We start from the raw sequence: 21,511 nt of genomic DNA on the forward strand, positions 1-21,511 counted from the left end.
CAAACAACACGTCTACTTATGAAATAACTCTTTTTAAAACAACATATCCATTCACAAAAGGACTCTTAAATATCTATAAATAAAACAATGGCTGCGGCTATATGCAGGTCTATTCTATGCTACACCCGGTTAAGTTCACCGGGTGTCTAAGATTTCGACATGTGGCAATTAGTAAATTAATTAGTTAATTATATATTTTTAATTATTGTGAAATTAATTATTAAAAGAATCACTTTAAAATAGGTAATTAGGATCCTCTCTCCAAATCTTTCCTATTTTTTCTCCAATTACTTCCGTAATCGTCTCTTTCACCCACTACTGCACTTCTTCTTCTTCGTGGTTCGATTGATTTTTGGCTTTTGATTTTCTTTCTTCTGGCTTCCGCAAATGAAACTCTGCAACGAATCTCCAACTTTCCCTGGTAGGAGCAAATTAGCTCTATTATTCACGTAAAATGCAAGAAATTCTTTGTGATAAAACATGAGTGCAAGTTTATATATCTCACGCATATGCATTATGAAAGAATACCTATCATTAAAAATCATAGATTTCAACACACCACTAATAAGTAAAGACATGTCAGATCATTGTTATGTAGTTATTGGATATACATGTACTATAAAAATATTAATTTTTATTTATTAAATTTGATTATATTTTTTGTTTACAGGTATGGAACAAAATTCATTATCCAACGACGATAATGCAAATTGCGGTTCAAAGGTACATAACAAATATTTGATAGAAGAATTTGAGCATAAGTTAACAGTTGGGCAAATAGTAACAAGTCCTGAAAATGCATATCTATTATATTGTGAATATGGGCGCATTAAAGGTTTTAGTGTGAGAAAAGGAAAACAAGAGTATTTTCATGATAATAGTAGAGAACTTTATATGAAGGAGTTTGAATGTTCTTGTAAAGTTACAAAGGATGAAAAACGTAATAATAAAGGTAAACAACCAATATACTTAAAGATGGAAACGAGATTTGGTTGTAGAGCGAGGCTTAGAGTTGGAAGAAAAAAGAATGAAGAGTGGAAAGTTGTTATTTTTGACATTGAACATAATCATGACATGGTCGCACCTGACCAAAGTTATATGTTAAGATCGGCTCGTAATATTTCATATGTTAAAGGAGATACTTTAAAAGCACTGGTGGATGCTGGATTTTCAGTAGCTAACGCGTATTCTTATATGCAACAAGAATCACATGGGAGAGAAAATGTAGGTTTTGCTAAAAAAGATGCATATAATTATATTAATCGTTTAGCAAAAGATCACAAACAAGTTGATGATGGTGATGCTGCTGAACTAATTCGATATTTTAAGAATAAATCGAATGAAGATGCATTATTCTATTGGGATTTCCAGGTTGATGAAAACAATAGGATGTGTAACTTTTTTTTTAGAGATGGTCGGTGCCGCCTTGATTATGAAGCTTTTGGTGATGTTATTTCAATTGATACAACTTATAAAACCAATAAATACAATTTGATTTGTGCACCTTTCACTGGCATTAATCATCATAAGAACAATGTGATGTTTGGGTTGGCTTTTATGTCAAATGAAACAGAGTCGTCTTTTCAATGGTTATTTAGTACGTTTCTTGAGTCTATGGGTGGTAAACAACCCGAAAGTGTCTTCACGGATCAATGTCAGGCAATGATGAATGCAGTTGAAATTGTATTTCCGAATTCGCTACATCGATTGTGTCAGTGGCATATATGTCAAAACGCTCCCTCGCATTTTGGTAGTTTAAATAATAATTCTGAGTTCAAGAATATGTTTTATAAGTGTATGGAATTTTGCGAATCTGAAGAAGAGTTCGAGAATGTATGGAGTAAAATGATCGCTGATTACAATCTGTATGACCATTCATGGTTGAACAACATGTACAAGTTGAGAAATAAGTGGTCTACGGCATTTAGTAAACATAGATTCAGTGCTGGACTTAAAGCTACTTCAAGAAGTGAGGGCACAAATTCTACTTTGAAAGTTGGTGGTAAAAGTACACATAGTTTGTTTGAGTGTGTTGTTCGATTCGAAAAAGTTCAGAACACGTGGCGTCAAGATGAAAGAGAAAATGACTTTAAATGCCGTCGTGGAATGCCGACACTTGTGGTAAAAACTAATTATTTAATGAGAAATGCTGCAGCGGTTTATACTCACACTATATATAACATGTTCCAATCAGAACTGTTAAATTCATTGGGGATCGATCTTGTTGGAGAGCCTTTACGTATTGATACTTTAATCCAGTTTAAAGTAAGATCACAAGGCAGTTCAGGTCAAGTTTGTAAAGTTGAGTTTTCTTTGGACTCGCATGAAGTAAATTGCAGTTGTCAACTGTTAGAATTATTTCGTGCAAATTAATTATAAATTTGTGTCCGATAAATCCCAGATTCAGTTTTAGCTACTGTTCTACTGTTTTACGAAGAGTTGCAACAGTTAATGGAACAGTAATAAAAAGACACAAATTTTAAAGTGGTTCGGATACAACTGTACCCTACATCCACGGGGACCTGCAAATAAAATTTACTAATTTTTAGTTTTACGAATACAATAATAGGACTTAATCAAAATACAAAGACTCCCTCTTTGTTGACGCCGTTCTTGTATACTACGCTGAATTATAAATCTTCAATTTGCAGCACGTCCCTTGCTCCGCACGGTTGAACTCCCTTCAACGCTGAATCCCTCAGTCGGCGGATCGATCTCCTCCCGAGATCTGTTTAAGCCCCTCTCCCGAAGAACCGATCTTCTTTTTGTATAGAAGAAGCAAACTTGTGATACTCGTTGAATCTTGGTGTCTTCACCACAAAGCCTTGAAGCCGATATATTTTCGATGAAAATCACGTATCACGATGGAGCAATAAGAAACGAGAGGAAAAAATATTTCTCTGAAATCTTCTCTCGATGAAAAAGACGCTCCAGGTGCAGCAAAAATAAGAGCAGAAAAATATAATTTTTCTTCTCCAACAAAAGGCGTGCAACAGCAACCAAGAAGAGAGAGATCGACTTCTCTCCAAAAAAACGCACACACCGTATTATGTTCCTGCTTCTTCTTTTATAGTTTAGGAACACTCCTGTATTAGGTTTTACAAGGTTAGAGACGTAGAAGGAATTATCTTGTTAAAAGATATGGAATAAAAGTCCATGCCTTATTAAAATATTATCATCCTAATTTAATGGGAATTCCCATGTAAACAAACAACCAATTAATGACAATAAAATATAAAAGATAATCAAGGAAATCTTTTCCTTCTTGAAAAATTATACGCACAAGGACTATTGGATAGTCTTGGTGTACAAAAACTCTTTTTGATTAATAAAATAGTTTTCTATATAAAAGAAACAATTAATGACAAATTAAAGAATTTAAGTAAACAAGGAGACTTCCCTTTTGTGTCACGGTACATAGGACTTGTTGCACAAGTCTTTACTCATCCCTTGTTTATTAGAATCCAATTAGATTCTAACAATCTCCCCCTTTGTCATTGATTGATTCTAACATTTTCTCCCTTTGAGTAAATTGCCTGAAAATGAAACAATAGAGGATATAAGGAAACAATAAAACTAAAGATCATCCTCTGCATCAAAGGAACAGCTCATCATCATAATCTCTTTCAGCCACAAGAGTGGTATGAACTACTGCAATAGCAAGTGCCACAGTTTCAGCAACTGTTCCCACAGTACTGGCTTCGGCAGATGGTTCATAACGGAGTCAGCTCCCCCAGCATGTGTATCTTCCACTGTGAATGATCCTTAGGCAGCTCCCCTTGTAAATGACTTCATTCTTCCCCTTTGCTTACTTGGCTTTGTAGACTTGGAGGGCGACGTGGTAAATCACCCACGTAATAAAAGACTCAGCAAATAACGTCGGCATTATAACTCCTTCTTTTATATTCTTGTGAAGACCTAAACCAATTAATGACAATAAACATCTCCATAGAATTCCACTTGGTGTTGTGGACTTAGAATCCCACCGAGATTCTAACACTCTCCCCCTTTGGCATTGATTGGTCAGAATATTTACTCCCCCTAAATATATGATACATGCATGAACAAGGGTTAGCAAATTCAGAATAACATCTGCACATATAAACTGTTGGAACAGTTTATCAAACAGTTCAGCAGATAGTGTAAACCATAAATAAACCATAGTTCCAAAATAAAGGCAGATAATTCGTTCAGATAAGCACGAGATAAAAGGATATGCAGTAGCAGAAACAACTTCTCTGCACAGTGCTTATTATTTGTCCTATATTTCTGCCCAGCAACTGTCTGATGCACTGTAGCAACAGTTGTCGGAACTCCCCCTGCATTCCTGCACTGTTCCAGCAACTGTCTGATGCATTGTCGCAACAGTTGTCGAAACTCTCCCTGTGTTCATGCCATCGTTACTGTTCTTTTCTCCCCCTTTCTGGGCAATCACCATGCATAGATAACTCAACATGGACTAATGATCTTGATGATTCGAGCAAGCTGTTCAAACACTTAACAAAAAGATCAAACGTAGAGAGAATTTTGAAAGTAAGTAAGAAGAATCACCATACATGACGGGAACACAAAATCACAAACTCACACACTCAATAACACACGATAATTGCAATGCGAAATCAAAAGGATAGTGATATCAAATCCAACATTAAATAACAAAGACTACAGACTTTGCCAAACTTCATACGAAACGTGGAGATGAGAGGAGTAAACTCAATAGATCCGGCTGCAACAAAAAATTAAATTTAACCGGCACATAAACAAAAATCCCGTCTCTCTTTCTCTTTTTTTTTTTTTTTTTTTTTTTTTTTTTAAATAATGCCTAATGCAAGACAAGAAGTAAACATGAGAAATAAACATGAGTGAAGAGACATATGTGAATAGGATACTGCATGGACAAACAAAACATATGGGATTTATCTTCACATTCACGATAAGCGCAATCCCCAAAAATCCGACTGCCAGTGCAACCAATAAACTTAATAATCCCAAGTCAAACACAAAGATGCTCTTATTAGGTAGCGTACACACACGTCTAATGGTAGCTTTTTCCCATGAAAAATAGAGCAATTAAAAGGAACGAGATTATGGTGGTCGTGCAATGTGTAGTCCCCTGGGCTTTCTAATTGAGCCTTGTAGTGAGTGTTCGATCAAGTGGTTTACTGGCTCGACTCAACTAGGCTTCGAACTATTCACTGACCATATGTATAATTTATATTGGCCGTGCAATGTGTAGTCCCCTGGGCTTTCTAATTGAGCCGTGTAGCGAGCTTTCGGCCATGTGATTTACTGACTCGACTCAAAAAGGCTTCGAACTATTCACTGACCAAATGGTTGTAGATATATATATTAGTAACAGTAGTTCAAGAGTAGCTTTCACTCATTAAAAGAGGCAGCTTTTCCCTATAAAAACATCCAACCATGACAAGACTATTCAGAGAAATAAATAAGTTGGAGCCTTTTAAGTAATCATTTCGGGAATTGGTGAAGTTCTACCCCCACAAATTTTAGAAATACACGAAGTATCAAATTCACATTTGTCTCAATCATATGCAGTATGCTTAATGCAGGTCCTATATGAGATGCAAAAACATATGAAGTGTCCTACCCCTAAAAGTTGCAAGTCTGGACACACAGACTGTTGCAACAGTTCATGCAACTGCATCAGATTAAGCAACATAAATTCCCAGCGATTTTCGCAAGGAATCAAATCTCTGTGCATCAAGGGTTTTTGCAAAAACATCAGTTAATTCATTCTCCGTTGCAGCATAATCAATTGAGACAACCCCCTTTTCAACCAAGCCCCTTATGCAACAATGACAAATATCAGTAAGCTTAGTTCTCGCATGCTGAATTGGATTCATCGAATTATTTTTCGCACTCAAATTATCAAAATTCAGAAGATCAAGTTTCTTATGCCCCAATCTAATTTTGTCAACAGAACTGTTGGAACAGTTAGTACTATCATCACACGATTTTAAAGAAGTAATGGCAGATAAACAATTAAGATCAGATTTCTTTACCCAGATTTTTTGTTGAGTTTTATTCACTAAATCAACCTTTATCTTGGGTTTTTGAGACGACACAAAAGTGTGATCAATTTTAGCGGAAAGTGGTGAGCGGGCCATCATTCTTTTAACCATTTTCAAGTACTTAAAACACCTGGGTCGAATATGACCAGCAACATGACAAAAATGACAAATAGGCACAAAGCGTTTTCTTTGAAATGACTGTTTTGGCGCAACTGTCGCAACAGTCTGTGAAACAGTGCATTGTTTAACAAAATTGATTTTTCCTATTGGATCTTCTTTCTGTTTCAAAGAATCATCAGATAGTTTATTACCCCTTACACCTAGATGACCATAGTTTGGCTGATTTGTTTTCAAAATTTCATTCAAATTTACTCTACCAGTATTAAACTTAGAAATAGCATCTTGGGTTTGAGCAAATTTAGCCTTCAAACTATCTGTTTCTCTACTAGCAGAAATAGCATTTTGTTCAAGAGTAGAAATTCTTACCTTCAACACTTTGTTTTCCTCAATTAGGACAAGCTTCTCTTTTTCTAAGAATTTATTCGACTCGCATACCTGAAGAAATTTTTCGTACATCCTTTCATAGCACTCCTTTAATTCTTCCAAGGATGACACGTCATCATCGCTGCTGTTTTCTGAATCCCCATCATCACCTGCAACATTTAACGGAGTTAATCTTTTATCAGGTATTGAATGCAGCTTATCATACCTAAGTTCTGTATGAACTGTTTGTCCAACTGTTGTAACAGTTTCAGCGACAGTCTCTTTGCACTCGCTTATCAGAGTAGTTCCTTCGTAGGCCTCTTGTAGAACATCCCATGCCTCCTTTGCTGATTTGCACATTGATATCAATTTGAATTGGTCTTCATCGATACAACTCAAGATAGCATTGGTTGCCTTGGAATTATAATCTGCTATTCGTACTTCTTCATCACTCCACTTCTCTTTTGGCGTTTGAATGATCTCGTGTGACTCATTCATCGAGGTAGGAGGTGTCCAACCAATTAGAATCGCGCGCCAGGCCCATTCATCAATAGATTTGATGAACATCTTCATCCTTATTTTCCAATCAGAGTAGTTCAATTCACCCAAGACAGGTGGTAGGAATGCGCCTTCACGATGATTATTCATATCTGCACAAAAAAAATAAAAAAGAATTAAATCCCAAAATCTCACTAAGTGTATCTAGTGACAGGCTCTTGATGCCAATTGTTAGAATTATTTCGTGCAAATTAATTATAAATTTGTGTCCGATAAATCCCAGATTCAGTTTTAGCTACTGTTCTACTGTTTTACGAAGAGTTGCAACAGTTAATGGAACAGTAATAAAAAGACACAAATTTTAAAGTGGTTCGGATACAACTGTACCCTACATCCACGGGGACCTGCAAATAAAATTTACTAATTTTTAGTTTTACGAATACAATAATAGGACTTAATCAAAATACAAAGACTCCCTCTTTGTTGACGCCGTTCTTGTATACTACGCTGAATTATAAATCTTCAATTTGCAGCACGTCCCTTGCTCCGCACGGTTGAACTCCCTTCAACGCTGAATCCCTCAGTCGGCGGATCGATCTCCTCCCGAGATCTGTTTAAGCCCCTCTCCCGAAGAACCGATCTTCTTTTTGTATAGAAGAAGCAAACTTGTGATACTCGTTGAATCTTGGTGTCTTCACCACAAAGCCTTGAAGCCGATATATTTTCGATGAAAATCACGTATCACGATGGAGCAATAAGAAACGAGAGGAAAAAATATTTCTCTGAAATCTTCTCTCGATGAAAAAGACGCTCCAGGTGCAGCAAAAATAAGAGCAGAAAAATATAATTTTTCTTCTCCAACAAAAGGCGTGCAACAGCAACCAAGAAGAGAGAGATCGACTTCTCTCCAAAAAAACGCACACACCGTATTATGTTCCTGCTTCTTCTTTTATAGCTTAGGAACACTCCTGTATTAGGTTTTACAAGGTTAGAGACGTAGAAGGAATTATCTTGTTAAAAGATATGGAATAAAAGTCCATGCCTTATTAAAATATTATCATCCTAATTTAATGGGAATTCCCATGTAAACAAACAACCAATTAATGACAATAAAATATAAAAGATAATCAAGGAAATCTTTTCCTTCTTGAAAAATTATACGCACAAGGACTATTGGATAGTCTTGGTGTACAAAAACTCTTTTTGATTAATAAAATAGTTTTCTATATAAAAGAAACAATTAATGACAAATTAAAGAATTTAAGTAAACAAGGAGACTTCCCTTTTGTGTCACGGTACATAGGACTTGTTGCACAAGTCTTTACTCATCCCTTGTTTATTAGAATCCAATTAGATTCTAACATCAACTATGTGAATCTGTTGGTATATTGTGCAAGCATGCATTGCTGGTTTTTAAAGAAATGAATGTGCATAAATTACCCACAAGGTACATAAAAGTGAGATGGACAAAAGGTGTAAGAGATGTAGTGCACTTCAACGATGAGAACCTATTTGCAAGTAACCAAGAATCTGATACAGTGTATGTAAATCATGCAATGAGATTTTGTTATGATCTTACGATGCGGAGCAAATTTCATCCAGAAGCTAGAGATTTAGTGAGAAGTGGGCGAGGGTGTCCTTTCGAATCTGAATTCATTACTTGATAAATTGGATTTGAGCAATACTCATGCAGATATAGTGATAGACGGTTCTCAAGTTAAAAGTTCAGATGCTATGGAAGAACAAAGCGTTATAAACGATGAGCTTGTGAGGAATCCTCTTTATGTGAAGTCAAGAGGAGTGAATAATCTTCGTCTCCCAAGCCATTGGGATTTGAAAAGCAAAAGAGGAAAAACGAAAATTGAGTCTTCAAGTAAGTTTATCAAATATTTTACGTTGAATTTCTATTTTGTTGTATTAATTATTTTTGTCATATCTTAGAAAGAGCAGCAAAATGCACAAAAAAGAAAGCTCAGACCTTTGAAAGAGCCGCTAATGTTCGACATTTACGATACACTGCTCATCCTTTCGAAGATATTTCAACTAGTTCTCAAGCTTGTGAACCTCGATCTGATTGGTTGCATCCTACACCATATCCGACAATGCATGTGGTGAGCCATTTATTTAGTCTCTAATTATAATAAATATATTTGGCATCTTATAGTTTTTGTATTGGATATCTAGGAACAAGGTCAAGTTTTTAATTTTGGCCAAGGCCATCCTTCGCCTTACATGTATCAACATTGGGGTGTTAATATATCACAGGTATATGTATTATGCTATTTTGTTAGTTTTGGTATTTTAGTGAGATAATTGTTGATAAAGTATATATACTTAACTTACTAACTAATTGTGTTTAATTTCTTCAGGGATCTGTTAGCAACAAGGAGGGGGCCCCCAATTTTCACTAGGATATTTTCTTATCATAGTTTTTTATTATAGTTCAACAAGGTTATTTTAGTTTCAGACAGTTATTTTGTTGTTGGGAATTTGGAGAGAGTTTTGTTTGTACAATGTTAAACTTTTAATTTATCTAGTATATGGCAAACTTTGATGAGTAAACAGATGGCAACTCTATAGCTTCTGCAGATTCAATATTTAAATGAATATTATTCTTACAATTTTCTATGTTTTTGTTATATTAATTAGCTGTGAATGATTATCCTTATTATTTGATTTGAACTACTGAGTACATATTCTGCCAATGTCAAGCTCATTTATTTGACTAGGTTTTGTACAATACTCAATACTCAATTTTCAAGCTTGTCTGTTTTTAGTTTAGACACAGTGAAAAAGTAATACAATTTATAGTTCTAACACCATATCTCTCTTCAAATATTAAAATCTTTAACAATGGGTACAAATGCAAAAGTTAAGACTTTTACAGTATTTATACTAAATTTCACAATGATCGTACAATTTGAGTACTTAATGTTCTAGATGCCCAACTCCGGTATAGATGTTCTAGATGACCTGCAAGTTGTTGATAATCGACCCGACTACCTCTGACCGCTCGATCGTAGGCGAGATCCACGTCGACGCCACCACCGGCGATTGTTCCTCTGTCGACGCCCTCGTTTCGGCGGTGACCGTTGTGCCTGCCTCGCCGCACTCTCCATCTTCTGCCTTGCCGCACCCTCCATTTTCGTTGCAGAGTTTCATTTGCGGAAGCCAGAAGAAAGAAAATCAAAAGCCAAAAATCAATCGAACCACGAAGAAGAAGAAGTGCAGTAATGGGTGAAAGAGACGATTACGGAAGTAATTGGAGAAAAAATAGGAAAGATTTGGAGAGAGGATCCTAATTACCTATTTTAAAGTGATTCTTTTAATAATTAATTTCACAATAATTAAAAATATATAATTAACTAATTAATTTACTAATTGCCACATGTCGAAATCTTAGACACCCGGTGAACTTAACCGGGTGTAGCATAGAATAGACCGCTATATGCAATACTCATTCCACTTGTGCAAGACCAAATTAAAGAAAGATTCCAAAAGATTCTATTTTATTAAGATGGAATGACAAATATGTCCATAAATTAAATTGGTTTTTTTTTTCTCATGCAAGACCAAATACAAATAATGAGGAAAAAAAAAAACAAAAAAAGAAGGCGGCGGTTATATGCATGCAAGCTCATTTTTTTATTAATTCAAGACCTTCAACATAAAAATACTAATTTACCCTTAATGAAATTTAAAATTAAATAAAAAATACAAAACATTAAAAAATAAAAAGAAATCATTTCCTTTGTGCAAGACCAAATAAAATACATAAATCCAGAAACCCCTCTTCCTTATTTCACGACTTAAAACTCTCATTTTTCTTCTCCTTCTTCTTCACAAACCCACAAAGAAATCCTACACACCAAAATTATCAAATACATACCAAACATTCACGATGGAACCATAAAATAATGATATGGTGGTTTACGAGGGTGGAGAACACAATGAAATATGTTTTAACCCTTTATTTTTGCTTTTGGGTCGTTTTTTTTTGTTGGGAAAAAAATTCGACGATACAAAAAATCGGTCTGCAAATACCGATTTTTGTTACGAAAGTCGGTAACCACATTCCGATTATTTTAATAAAAATCGGTACTTAAACACCGATTTTTGTAGTAAAAATCGGCATGACAACACGTACCGATTTGTTTTTGTATTATCGGTATTGTCATGCCGACTTGTACTACAAAAATCGGTTTTTCAATACCGATTTTATTATCTGTGTTTTTTTAAGACCGTTTTCTCATACTTTCGTGCATCAACCTAGGGGATTGATGGAGGATTATTCAACTGAATTATCTAACGAATAAATATTTGAGATACGGAAATCTCTACTCGATTGGGTTAAAGGCGTGGTAGACGCCACCGAATGGTGATAAACATTTTCGTTCCAAATATTTAAAAAATATCAATTAACCAAATATATAATGTATTATTTAAAAAAAATCAAAAAATATCGGTATTCGAAAACCGATTTTGTACTCAATAATCGACATTAGAACGCCGATTTTGACTTGAAAAGTCGGCGTTGTGTCGCCGATTTGGTTAACAAAAATCGGTATTATGACGCCGATTTTCGTGTACAAAATCGGTCTGGATAAACCGATTTCGGAAACCAACGAAAAAAAATAAAAAAAACCAATTTCAATCTCAATTTTTTTTCCAAAATCGGCCAAATCATTGCAACCCAACAAGAAATAAGCATAGATTAATGTTCATTCGTACATATTTATCAAGAATCGATGTTTGATTAATGTTTTCGAATTTACAAATAAAAATTTAGTAAAAAGGACATCGATGATCGATTAATGTTTTCGAATTTACAAACAAAAGTTTAGTAAAATGGACTTACTTGTTGGTGGTGGTAATGGTGCAGTGGGTGGGTCGATAGTCATAGCCGGTGCGGTGAAAGTCTCGCTGGTTGGGAGTCGTGATATTTTTTTTTTTTTTTTTTTTTTCTTTTTTTTTGATTTTTGGTCTTGAACAAATTAAAAATAAGATTTATTTGTATTTAAATATTATTTGTGGATAAGGGTATATTTGTCATCTTTGGTCTTGATGTAATAAAATTAGATTAATATACGGGCTTGAACTAATAAACTCATTTATGTGGTTTTGAACTAATAAAAAAATGGGCTTGCATATAACGGCCGCCAAAAAGAAAACATAGAAGCATGAATTAAAAAAACAAACAGCCCCCCCCCCCCCCCCCCCCCCCCCCCCCCCCCTTGAAACCCTACCTACCCCCACCTTCTCCGCCGCTCAAGCTCAGCCGCCCAAGCTCCACCGCCGATCGCCGCCGCCAACCCCGCCACGCACATGACCTAAATCTGCTCAAAAAAAGAGGAAAAACAAATTAAATTTGAAACTGGTAAAAATCGACACCAAGGTGTCGAAAAACTATGCTACAAATCGACACTTAAGCGTCGAATTTCATAGGTAAAAATCGACATTGACATGTCGAATTTATAGCACAAATTCAAATGTCGAATTTTATACCTCAAAATCGACATCTAAATGTCGATTTTTACCTGTAAAATTCGACCTGTACATGTCGAATTCGTTGGCGCGGGATTGTTTTTTGGAAAATCGATATTTTAGCTAAAAAAACCCATAAATGCATACCTTCTTGGGTTTCCATCGTAGAATTTTCTATTTTGATGTCTTCTCACTCCATACTTGCCATATTTGTAAGATTTGTTAAGTTTTGTTAAGTTTTGACGATTTTGAATGTCTAGGTTTTGTGGGTTTACGGAGGAGGAAGGAGAAAGGTCTAGTGGGTTTTGGAAGATGGAGAAGATGAAAGTTGGTTTTGTGGACTTGTGATAGAGTTTTTTGTGTTTTTGAGTTTTTGGTCTTGCACATTTGGAATTTTCTATTTTTTTAATAAATAAGGGTAATATAGTATTTATATATTGAAAATTTTAATTTGGTATTGCACAAGTGGAATTAGTCTTGCATATAGCCGCAGCCTAAAACAAAACATGATCAATTTTGCACAAGAGATAATAAGACGCTTGAGAATTTCTTTCTAAAACCCATTTGTCAAAATTTCGTTCCTACGCTTTTAGTTCGCGGTGAACTTCGAATTTGTGCAAATATCGAAGTATCTGTTGTATCTTGGAAGACTACCGAGAGTGACTGTGGTAATATTATCGAACCTCTTTAAATTATTGTATTCTTCACCGTTTCATTTGATATGCGCATTGTGTCTGTGTTTTCTTCAACTGTTGGTTCAACGCGCATCAGATCGTAGAGTTTGCAGTGTCTTTTTGGTTTTGATTAATTTGTGGCTTAAGTTCACAAAAAAATTACAATAGTAGAGAGAGATTGAGCCTACGGACAAAGAGTCAATCACTGAAATCTTTTGAAGAAATCTTGGATGGTTGTTTTCATCTAACTAATTTCTTTTCTTGTTGCTCTTTTAGTTTTATCGAAAGACGTTGCAACAGTTTAGCTGAAGATCTTGCTACTAGCTCTGAGCTCTGTTTCTATTTGTTTGGAAGGACCTTCATCACATATGTGGTTTCATTAAAAAGGAAAAAATAAAGCTGTGTTCCTTTGGAAAATTTTGATTTTTTACATGCTTTTGTATAATCATCATTTACAAAATACATATAACCATAATATGCATAGTACAATCATATATATATATATATATATATATATATATATATATATATATATATATATATATATATATATATATATATATATTGATCTTGTTTGTTTTTAGGTTATAATGGCCAGTTAAATAAATTAATAAAGTATTACATGATGTTTGAAACTGATGATGCTAGAATTAGATTACCTTGATTGGTGAGGTAGAATGAGTTGGGAGAGCAGAATGGATCACTGGCTCACGAGTTAGATGGTCCTGAGGCACCTTAATGATATTGAGGTTCCTACGAACAAAATACATGTAATCTAAGTCGGGGGTTGATTTGGCGGAACTACGAACAAAATACATGTAATCTAAGTCGGGGGTTGATTTGGTGGAAATCCTTCCGACGCTCAAGTCAAACGTGCTGATAGTGGAGATAGTAGAGAGAATATTAGTTGTTGTATTGCATGAATAATAGAACGTACATTAACAAAGGAGTTAAAACATTAATTTATACCTCGTTGATTGGATTGAAGTTATTTTGTTGGGTATTTGAAGGTGTTTGTGCTTTCGTAGTTGCGGTCTTTTAAATCTTGCTCGTGACCCATTAGATACATAAATCATAAGCCTATTGGGCCCATTGGGTCGGTTCAATTAGACATATCAAAAACCATTTAATTAGACCGATTAAAGAAAAGTAAGGTCAATTCGAAAATTTTAGCAAATACGAGTCAGTTGCTTGATTTATCAGAAATTGAATATCGAATCTTCTTTAATTGAATTATATAAAACTGGACTATATATAGCTGCTCTTATAAAAAGTCGATGCTAGAGACCGGTGGTTACCCCGGTCAATGGCCGGAAAGAAAAGTTCAGATAAAAAAATATTTTTTCAAAACAAATTGTGAAAAATGGGGTTAATATGCAATATTTGTTAAAATTTGGGGTTAATGTTCTGTTGGCGCCAGATTTCTGTTAGTGAAGATTGAAGAAATCTATCATACGTGGAAATTAAAGATTGGTAAAGATTTATTTTCCATGTTTATTTTGGAATTAATTAGAGTCATATTCTTGTAATATTGTTATAAGGACTTAGATTTATTTCCATGCATTGTATTCTAGTTAGGTATATTTTGTACTTATCTAGAATAGAAGTAGAAATCGACTAGGATTCTATTACCTAGTTAATCGATTTCTTAGGGCTCAAGTTAGGTTTAGGGTGGTGGATTTCGTGCCTATATAAGGCCCTCAACCTCATATGAGTCCTATGGAGCTTTAATAAGAAAAATCCCAGCATAAGGGCTTTGAAGGGTGCAGCCCGTGCTGCAACCTTGTCGGCACATCAGGTCACATCAGGTGTGGCAACAGAACGGGTTTCTTCTACCAGGCCATAAAGAAGATCGGCGTTTCGGGAGAAGTGCTTAAAAGATCTCGGGAGAGGTCGATCCGCCGTTTGAAGGAAGTTCAACATTGGAGGAAGTCCAAGAGTGCGGAGGAGGAATTGCTTTGATTATCAACAAGTTCGAGTTGTGTGCAAGAACGACATATTACATAAAGAGGGAGTCTTTAGTGTTTTTATTAAGTCCTATTAATGTACACTTAAATCTGAACTAGTTTTGCAAGTCCTCGTGGATGTAGGGTACGTTTGTATCCGAACCACATTAAATTCTTGTGTTCTTTATTCTACTTTTAGTAGATTAGCTATTGTGACAACACAAGAATTCTGTTACCACACCTAATGTCGTAACACGTAATCTGTCTCAAAGATGAGTAGATATTCATAGGCATTTAAAATCAACATGTTCAATATTTGTTAAATTTGTACATTGTAGATGAAATTTATGCAAATTATATTGTAAGGGATATTTTGAACAAGAGAAAAGGGAATTGGCTTTTTTGTAAGATTGATGTTAAGTCTAAATAGGAATGCAAATTAATTTCCCTATTTGGGGTTATATGCAATTTGTCCAAATATATATATACCATGGGCCACATCCCACATGCTTTAAATATGATCATAGATAAGGAGGGGAGGCTAAGCATTTGTAATACGTGGTTCAAATTTTATTGTTGACTTGTTAATTTCCATATTGTAGGTTCCGGCATTCCTAATTTGTTTGCTTGGTGAACCAAAGACAAATCAAACAAGAAATTATGGTACGAATATTCGGTGGCTTGTTTGGCTAAGATATGTTATAAATCTCATCTTGGTGCATGTCATTATTTTCCACGTACAACTCTAGGAGAATTATATACCGATTTATCGACTTTACAGTTTTTTTGCACCAAAAGGTGAAATTTATCGCCTCTAGATCCCCAATTTCTTGGCCCGACATATTTTATGCTGACCGGTCAACACAGGTTAACAATAGCATTGATTTTTTTTCTCCTTTTCCGGCTATGATGTTGTTAACAACAACATAGTAGTGACGATCAATAGTACAATATCGGTGATCAACATCTGAGATATTTTTTTAATATTGTTGTGTTGATCGTTTAACACCGTAATATTGGCAGTCAACCCAACAACATTGATGGTTAAAAAAATATCAAAAAAAATGTTTTTTTTATTAATACTGTGTTGATCAATTAATACAGTAACATTGTCGGTCAATTTAACAACATTAACGGAAAACAAAAATTGCAAAAAAAATTGAACAACAACACGAACCGGTTTACGGTGGTTGGCGGTCAATGATTAACTATCAATGGATTAAATTGGAGTAAAAGTATATTTTAATGGATGAAATTAAGTAGAATTAGGATTTGAGGGTATATATTTTTTTTCATTGGTGAAGTTTTAGGTAAAATAGTTTAATATGTCTAAATTTTTAGGTAAAAAAGACTGGATCGATTTGCAAGAAAGTTAATTCTTATGGGCCTATAGAGAATTTGAGCATTGTGCAAACGAAAATGGAGAGTAGAAAAATCAAGAAAAATTGAAGTGCCTACCACACTACTAATCTCTAAGCTTTAATTTATTTTGACCAAGAAAAGCAAACCACAAAAATTAAACATGCGAAGAGTAACTAAAAGATTGTTTCAACTACATCAATTAAGACACTCGGTTTAAGTTAATTATAAGGTGAATAAGAAATAAGACTTCTAAGGCATCAATTACACCGACCACCTATATATCTTGCCCCTCTATCATATGATGTTTAAGCTAAAAACTTTAGAGTTATGTGTACAATACAAAACCAAACAACAAATTTAGAGAATTGAATTTTTTTTTTTTTTTAATAAAAATGGTCTAATTAGCTTTTATATCAACAAAAATACATAATTGATATAAAAGCTATTTTTTTGAGGTAATGTTTTTAAAATTAGAGTTACATTTTGTATTATTGTTGATATAAAAGCTTTTTTTTTATTTATCTGAATACTCAAACAATATATGAAATAATTATTGTTGATACGAAAAATAAATATTTATTTTGGGCTATTTTCTATTAATATCCTTGAAACAAATTTCGAGAGCGCAACCCTTGAACCCTCGTTATTTTTCTCCTCAACATCATATATGATATGTCATTGCCACTGCACATACATACACGCACGTGCACCAACACGTGCAAGAACCCCTACACCGAGAAATATGCTCACATACACTTAAAAATTACAAATGCCTCTAACTTGGTTTACAAATTTGTTCTCTCACATAATAATAATAATAATAATAATAATAATAATAATAATAATAATAATAATAATAATAATAATAATAATAATAAAATTATCAAAGTTCAACCAAGGATAAATTAAATATTATATTTATAAATATTGCTGTCCATATAAGTAAATTAAAATACATCAAGTTTATTTGACGCATCATTAAATTAAACAAAAAAAAAAATAATCATGCAAAATAGGACCAAATGTACTATATTTGCAAAGTTATAGCATATAAAATTAAATAATGCATGATAGGGGACTAAATCCTTAAATAAGCCAAACATAGAAGACAAAAAGTTGGAACTTTCCCATATAATCTAGAGATGCCAATTTAGTCATTGCATTAGGCGAAAATATAATTTATGAACATGAAGAAAAACGGAATTTATATCCAAATCCAAATTAAATCTTTGAAATGTCTAACCACAAATTAAAATCAAGAAGATCCAACGTTAGGGACACGCAACATTTTAGCCGCCAACCTTCTATATAAACCCCTTAATCCTTCATTCTTCAATACCACACACCTACTATAATTAACCATTCATCATACTAATTGATCAACATGGGATTCCTCAAAAACCTCACAATGGTGTTTTTGTCTCTCTCAATATCATTATTGATGATCACTCCCTCCCATGCCGCCACATTCGACATCACAAACCGATGCGGCTTCACCGTCTGGGCCGCCGCTTCCCCCGGCGGCGGCCGTAGACTCGAGTCTGGTCAGTCCTGGCAGATCAACGTCGCGCCAGGGACCGTCCAGGCTCGAATCTGGGGCAGGACCAACTGCAACTTCGACGGAAGCGGCCAAGGCCAGTGCCAGACCGGCGACTGCAACGGCCGTCTGGAGTGTCAAGGCTACGGGCGGGCCCCCAATACCCTAGCCGAGTTCGCCCTCAATCAACCCAACAACTTGGACTTTGTCGACATCTCTCTTGTCGATGGATTCAATATCCCGATGGAATTTAGCCCCATAACCAATGTTTGTCGCAACCTTAGGTGTACTGCTCCGATCAACGACCAGTGCCCGAATGAGCTGCGGGCCCCAGGCGGATGCAACAACCCTTGCACCGTCTTCGGTGGGAACCAGTATTGTTGCACTGACGGGCCCGGAACATGTGGTCCAACACCATTGTCAAGGTTCTTTAAGGAGAGGTGCCCTGATGCTTATAGCTATCCCCAAGATGATCCGACAAGCCTTTTCACTTGTCCAGCTGGTACCAACTATAGGGTTGTCTTCTGCCCATGAACATAACTCGTATTATGGTTCATAGTTTAAAATTTAAATAATTAATTATCCGTGGAGTCTCCTCGAATAATTGAAATTGTATGAAATATTTTATCCATGTGGCATAATATTTCATATTTATGTTGTATTTCGTATTTTATTTACCTAATAAAAATATATGTAATGAAAAAATATTCTACATATTAATTTGATGTCCAATACGCTGGTACGGTAAAACGATTGCATAAACATATCCAGAGCTCCAAACTCTATGAAATCTCTACCAAAAGAAAGAGCTCGGCGATGAGAATCCAACGGTAGTTAAACCATCGAATTCTGACCTCTGGAGAGAGAATTATGACTTTGGGAAGCAACATCACTGGTTGGAGACCGATGGGACCCGAAATTTAGATATGTGGGAGAGGAAGAAAGAGATGGTTGTGAGTTGACTAGGGTTTAAAACTGATTCTATAAGGGTAGTTTATGTACTTAAAGTCGCCCAGGGGTAAGTCAAATTTCAAAAAAAAGTGAGGGGGTTTCCACAAGGATGTAATCTCACTAGGCCAAAACACAACACTGGCGACGAAAATTTGCGACGAAAAAAGGATATTGGCGACGAAAATTCAACACTTGCGACGAAAAAACATCGTCGCAAAGGAGACAAAAAAAGGTCGCCAAACAGCTCGTCGCAAAGGCTGCGACGAAACATAATTTTCGTCGCAGAATGTTGCGACGCTTCTATATTTCGTCGCAATAATTCGTATTTGCCAATTTATTTTCTTTTGCGACGAAATCTAATAATCGACGCAAATCTCCTAGTCATCTGGCCACGATTATGCGAAAAACGTCGCAATTGGTTTGTGCAAATGTGCGACGAAAATGATTTTTGTCGCAATTATTTACTCATTTATTTGCGACGTTGTACAAAATGGTCGCAAGTTTTTTTTTCTTTATCATATTAAATAATAAATTAAGCTGTAATTAATTAATTAGCAATTCTAATAACACAAAATTAACTATTAGGTCAAAGAACACATCACATTCAAATTTATTCCATCACATTAAAATCATAAAATTAAGTGAAATACACTACAAATTCGAAACTACACTCAAACTTAAAAAAAATATTGTAGCAAAAAAATAAAACAATAAAAAAAATAAAAATTGGTCCATACTTTCTTCATTGTTCATTAGAAGTAGTTTGCTGTGGAGAAATACACGACTTTGTCGTCTCAAATGCTCGTTCAAGGAGTTGAAAGCTTTGCTGAAGTTATACACTTGATCATTATAAACTCTTTCCATCCCTGCCTGAAAAGAATGTATAAGTACATAAGTGTTACATAAATATGAACAAGGACAAGTTAAACAAAAATACGGCACCATAACAACTACAGCATGAAGTTACCTAAAGTGCCTATGACAATACAAAACACCCAAATGATCTTGCAACATATATAAAACAAAAGTTTCAACATATAAGCATATACCGAAAAAAACTCCCAATACTACGCAATAGATACCAAACACTTTATACAATGTATAACAAACATCATAAGGTGGCGCATATAAATACCAAATGATAGATCTCAAATACGAGAGAAATTTACCAAAGAGCTTCTCACGCAAATCCCTTCGCACTTGGTTAGCTTGATCAATACTTTCCTTGGAGCTTAAAACGCAGACTGTTACACCAACTCAGAGATCTTCCGAGACCATAAATAAAATCAGAGCCATCTCAGACAAAGTAGATGCTATGATAACATAGTATCAAAAACATAAGCAAACATCACATAAATATATTGCTAACAAACAATTCCCTGCTTCATCCACCATTTGATACATTACAGCTCTTTATATGCTAGCTAGCAAATGCACCAAATGCAGCTTCTAATTGATTCCAAACAAACTTCCAGAACAATCCATATATATTTTACTTAAATCCTTGATATTTAGTTCCAAATATTTCCAATTTGAGGGGTCCATCAAATAATCCCTATATATATATATATATATATATATATATATATATATATATATATATATATATATATATATATATATATATATATATATATATATATATGGTCAAATTACAAAAAAAAACAATCTTGTTTGGATAATTACATCTACCCCTCAACTATGAATCTTCTTACACCTCCACCCTTATGGTGTCAAATTCAACATAATCATCTAGATTCCATGGAATGACATCTAGTTTGTACTCGTTTTGTGTCAAAATACAGTTTCTGATGCACCACAATCTGATATATACAAGCCAAAAAACACATCTTATGATCATCTTGCTTCAAAATGTGGAACTCGAATGGTATAAAACGGGTACAAAAGTGATAATATTCCATATAATCAAGAAGATTCCACTAAATTTGAAACCGTAAGGGTGGACTTTAAACATAAGGTGAAGATTTCTGCCAAGGGCAGTAGCTCGCTCGTCCTATTCGCGTACCCACGAAAACGGGTTACGGGAGAAAATTACTTGTTCGATAGATGGGAGTTGAATGGTTTAAAGCATTGGTCTCGGTTGACACCTGTCGGACCCTTTTTAGGTGTGACGAAGCCCGTCGGGGCTTTGTGGAGAAGCCGTGTAATTGTTGTGAGGAGGGAAACTAAGCTCGTTTTCTACGATTATTCGACTCAACAAGTAAGGAGAATTTACGACATGGAGGGAAACGATTACCACCTCAACTGCCGCGATCTCATCAAAGTTCTCGAGTATAAGGGGAGTCTACTTTAGATGTATATATTATATACAGGTAAACGTCTATAAATTAATACAGTTAGGATTACTGATTAGCAAAATTCTATTAATTTAGTGAAATTTTAAATTATCGAACTAATGATTTAATAATTTTTAACCGAGTCGGGACGGGAAGAAGTTATTATTTAGCAATCTATATATCTATATATAATATAAAAATAGGATCTATGCCCTCAATGATTGACATGTGGCAAATGATGATGTCA

At 34.8% G+C, this 21,511-nt stretch overlaps 2 protein-coding genes across 2 annotated transcripts; both read left to right on the top strand.

The window, feature by feature from the left end:
• The first annotated feature begins 896 nt into the window (after positions 1–896).
• LOC148770747 (protein FAR1-RELATED SEQUENCE 5-like) lies at positions 897–8,983 on the top strand. Its single transcript, XM_088818036.1, has 2 exons — positions 897–2,292; positions 8,384–8,983. The coding sequence occupies exons 1-2, from the start codon at positions 976–978 to the stop codon at positions 8,675–8,677; spliced, it is 1,611 nt and encodes a 536-aa protein (XP_088674162.1). The 5' UTR covers positions 897–975; the 3' UTR covers positions 8,678–8,983.
• Positions 8,984–17,793: 8,810 nt separating this feature from the next.
• LOC105956933 (thaumatin-like protein) lies at positions 17,794–18,736 on the top strand. Its single transcript, XM_012980846.2, has one exon. It carries the CDS (start codon positions 17,864–17,866, stop codon positions 18,548–18,550), a length of 687 nt encoding a protein of 228 aa, XP_012836300.2. The 5' UTR covers positions 17,794–17,863; the 3' UTR covers positions 18,551–18,736.
• Positions 18,737–21,511: the final 2,775 nt, after the last annotated feature.

This window comes from Erythranthe guttata, chromosome 5 (genome assembly GCF_056151865.1).
Source record: "Erythranthe guttata isolate IM_541 chromosome 5, IM_541, whole genome shotgun sequence".
Lineage (NCBI taxonomy): Eukaryota > Viridiplantae > Streptophyta > Magnoliopsida > Lamiales > Phrymaceae > Erythranthe > Erythranthe guttata.